Source organism: Glycine soja, chromosome 12, assembly GCF_004193775.1.
Source record: "Glycine soja cultivar W05 chromosome 12, ASM419377v2, whole genome shotgun sequence".
Classification (NCBI taxonomy): Eukaryota; Viridiplantae; Streptophyta; class Magnoliopsida; order Fabales; family Fabaceae; genus Glycine; species Glycine soja.
This window is the reverse complement of record NC_041013.1, coordinates 38,340,250-38,342,592: the sequence shown is the minus strand read 5'-3', so window position 1 is coordinate 38,342,592 and position 2,343 is coordinate 38,340,250. Positions and strand designations below refer to the sequence as shown.

General features: G+C 39.2%; 1 protein-coding gene across 1 annotated transcript; it reads right to left on the bottom strand.

Moving 5' to 3' along the window:
• Positions 1-373: 373 nt before the first annotated feature.
• On the bottom strand, positions 374-963 carry LOC114378447 (histone H2B.3). The gene has a single exon (XM_028337036.1). The coding sequence runs from the start codon at positions 894-896 to the stop codon at positions 492-494; it is 405 nt and encodes a 134-aa protein (XP_028192837.1). The 5' UTR covers positions 897-963; the 3' UTR covers positions 374-491.
• Positions 964-2,343: the final 1,380 nt, after the last annotated feature.

Below are 2,343 nucleotides of genomic sequence, written 5' to 3'. Positions count from 1 at the left end.
GTGGCAACTCGTCTAACTAAGGAAATAAGTCAAGAAAAAAGTGATCAGAGAATGAAACAGTTGAATATGTGCCTTAAACAAACACCCCAACAATTTCTGGCTGTGGTCTCACGTATCATCTGAATCTCTGTTTTCACTTAGGAGCGAAAAAGAAAAAAAAACACAAATTCGTCCAATGTTTTGAAATTACTTAAACCAAATAGACCATATTCCTTTCACTGGTGTATAGCAAGATGAAGAAAGTGGAGAAAGCAAAGAACGACAAAGCTAGAATGTGATGGTTTAATTCATTCGTTAACGTGGTAATGCGTAAGAACGCCACCTAATGCTATTCGTGTTATGCGAGCATTATTCACTTGTCAAATCAACTAAGTCAGGAGGCACGAATACTTTTAAATAAAAATTTTCATTAGCATATAGAATACCAAATGAAGCCACTAACTACGACTAAGCTTTACAAAAAAAATACCTAAACGAAAAAACCCCTAACCCTAAGAGCTAGTGAACTTTGTAACAGCCTTGGTTCCTTCCGAAACAGCGTGCTTGGCAAGTTCCCCGGGCAGCACCAACCTGACAGCGGTCTGGATCTCCCTGGATGTAATGGTCGGCTTCTTGTTATACCTCGCGAGACGCGCTGCTTCCTGCGCAAGCTTCTCGAATATATCGTTGATGAAGCTGTTCATGATCCCCATGGCCTTGCTCGAAATGCCGATGTCAGGATGTACCTGCTTCAGCACCTTGAATATGTAGATCTTGTACGTTTCCACGCTCTTCTTCGACCTCTTCTTCTTCTTCTCTCCGCCGCTGCCTTCCTTTGGAACCTTCTTCTCCGCCTTTGGCTTTTTCTCCGCCGGAGCCTTCTCGGCCGCAGGCTTTTTCTCCGCAGCCTTCGCCATTCTCAGGAAATTTAGTTTGAAGAAATGGAGGGAGTGAATAGAATAAAGAGAGATTGTCAATAGTTGCGTTGTGAGATGAAACGATTTGAGTGTATTGTATTTATTGGTTGTTGTGATGAGATTTGATTGGACAAAAGGGATAGGTGTGGATCGATGACGTGTACCGTTGGATCTTGGTTTTGAGTGATTGACGGAGTGGATTTATTTTTGCGTTGAGCGGGCCCGGTTTCACTTTTCAAGTTTTCCCTTGATGGCGCAGTAAGCAAAAATTTAAAAGGACGAAAAGTTCCTCAATGAAAAAATACTACGAGGTTAATTGTCACGTTCAAAATTTTTTAAAACTCACAGAAAGTAGAAAGCCAAATGGTTTGGATGACAAAGACTAGGGTGAGTATGTCATACTCCTTTCGCATCCAATGTAAATTTACAAAAAAGAATTTTAATTATTTGGGTTTGTCTGATTTAATATCAAAAAAACTGAATGAATTGGATTTGATGAGTAATAAATGTCTCCCTATGTAATAGAGTTCTCCCTTTTGGTGTAACGTTGTTCTAGTCCCTTCTTCGTAGAAGGTTGTGCAACATAGAGGTCACGGCTAAACAATTGAAACAGAGGGGTCTCCAGTTTGCCACAATTGAAATAGAGGACGAAAGAAGGGTCGTTTAGCCTGACATTTTGGTGTTCGTCCTTGTTCCCCGATTTGGTGATGTTGAGGCTCAATACTTGACTGATATTAGTAACGATGGTATGTTGAGGTATGATTTTTGTGTCGTTGTTGTTGTTGGTTCCCTTTTATGTTTTTCTATTACATATGGGTGACTGACTTTGGCCATTTGTTGTGTTTGATTGTTAGCTTCGTAGAAGGTTGTGCGACACAGAAGTCTCTACCACAATTGAAACAGAGGGTTCTTCAATCTGTCGCGACCAAAACAGAGGATGAAACCAGGGTCGTTTAGCCTGACATTGAGATGTTCAGCCCTATTCCCCAAGTTGGTGTTGTTGAGCCTCGATATTGGATTGATATTAACAACGGTGGTTTGTTGAGGTATGATTTTTGTAAGACTTATTGATAGTGAAAAACATGTTATAGTTATTGGCTACTTGTTACCTTTGTTATGCAAAATTTGGCTAAGTTATGAAACTTATGTATAATTTCAATGAACTTGTCTCAAGAGAAGTAGAAGAGGCCATTCAAAAGCAATCAAAATGTGGACTAAAAAATTTGAGAAGTTGATTGTGTCATCGAAAGGAGATATTTCGATTAGAATTGACGGTTTCGATAACTTCATTAAGGCATGTGGGATTGGAAAACGCTCAGAAGCAAGATGTTTTCGAAAATTGAAATATCGGTTGAAGCGGTTACAAAGAAGTTACATGAAGACATCAAATAGTATTAGATCAATGTATTTAGGAATATCGTTGTATACTTGTCGAAATCATACAATT

What these genes read in the sequence shown, in the direction of transcription:
- LOC114378447 (XM_028337036.1), bottom strand. Translation starts at nt 896, where the DNA reads ATGGCGAAGGCTGCGGAGAAAAAGCCTGCGGCCGAGAAGGCTCCGGCG.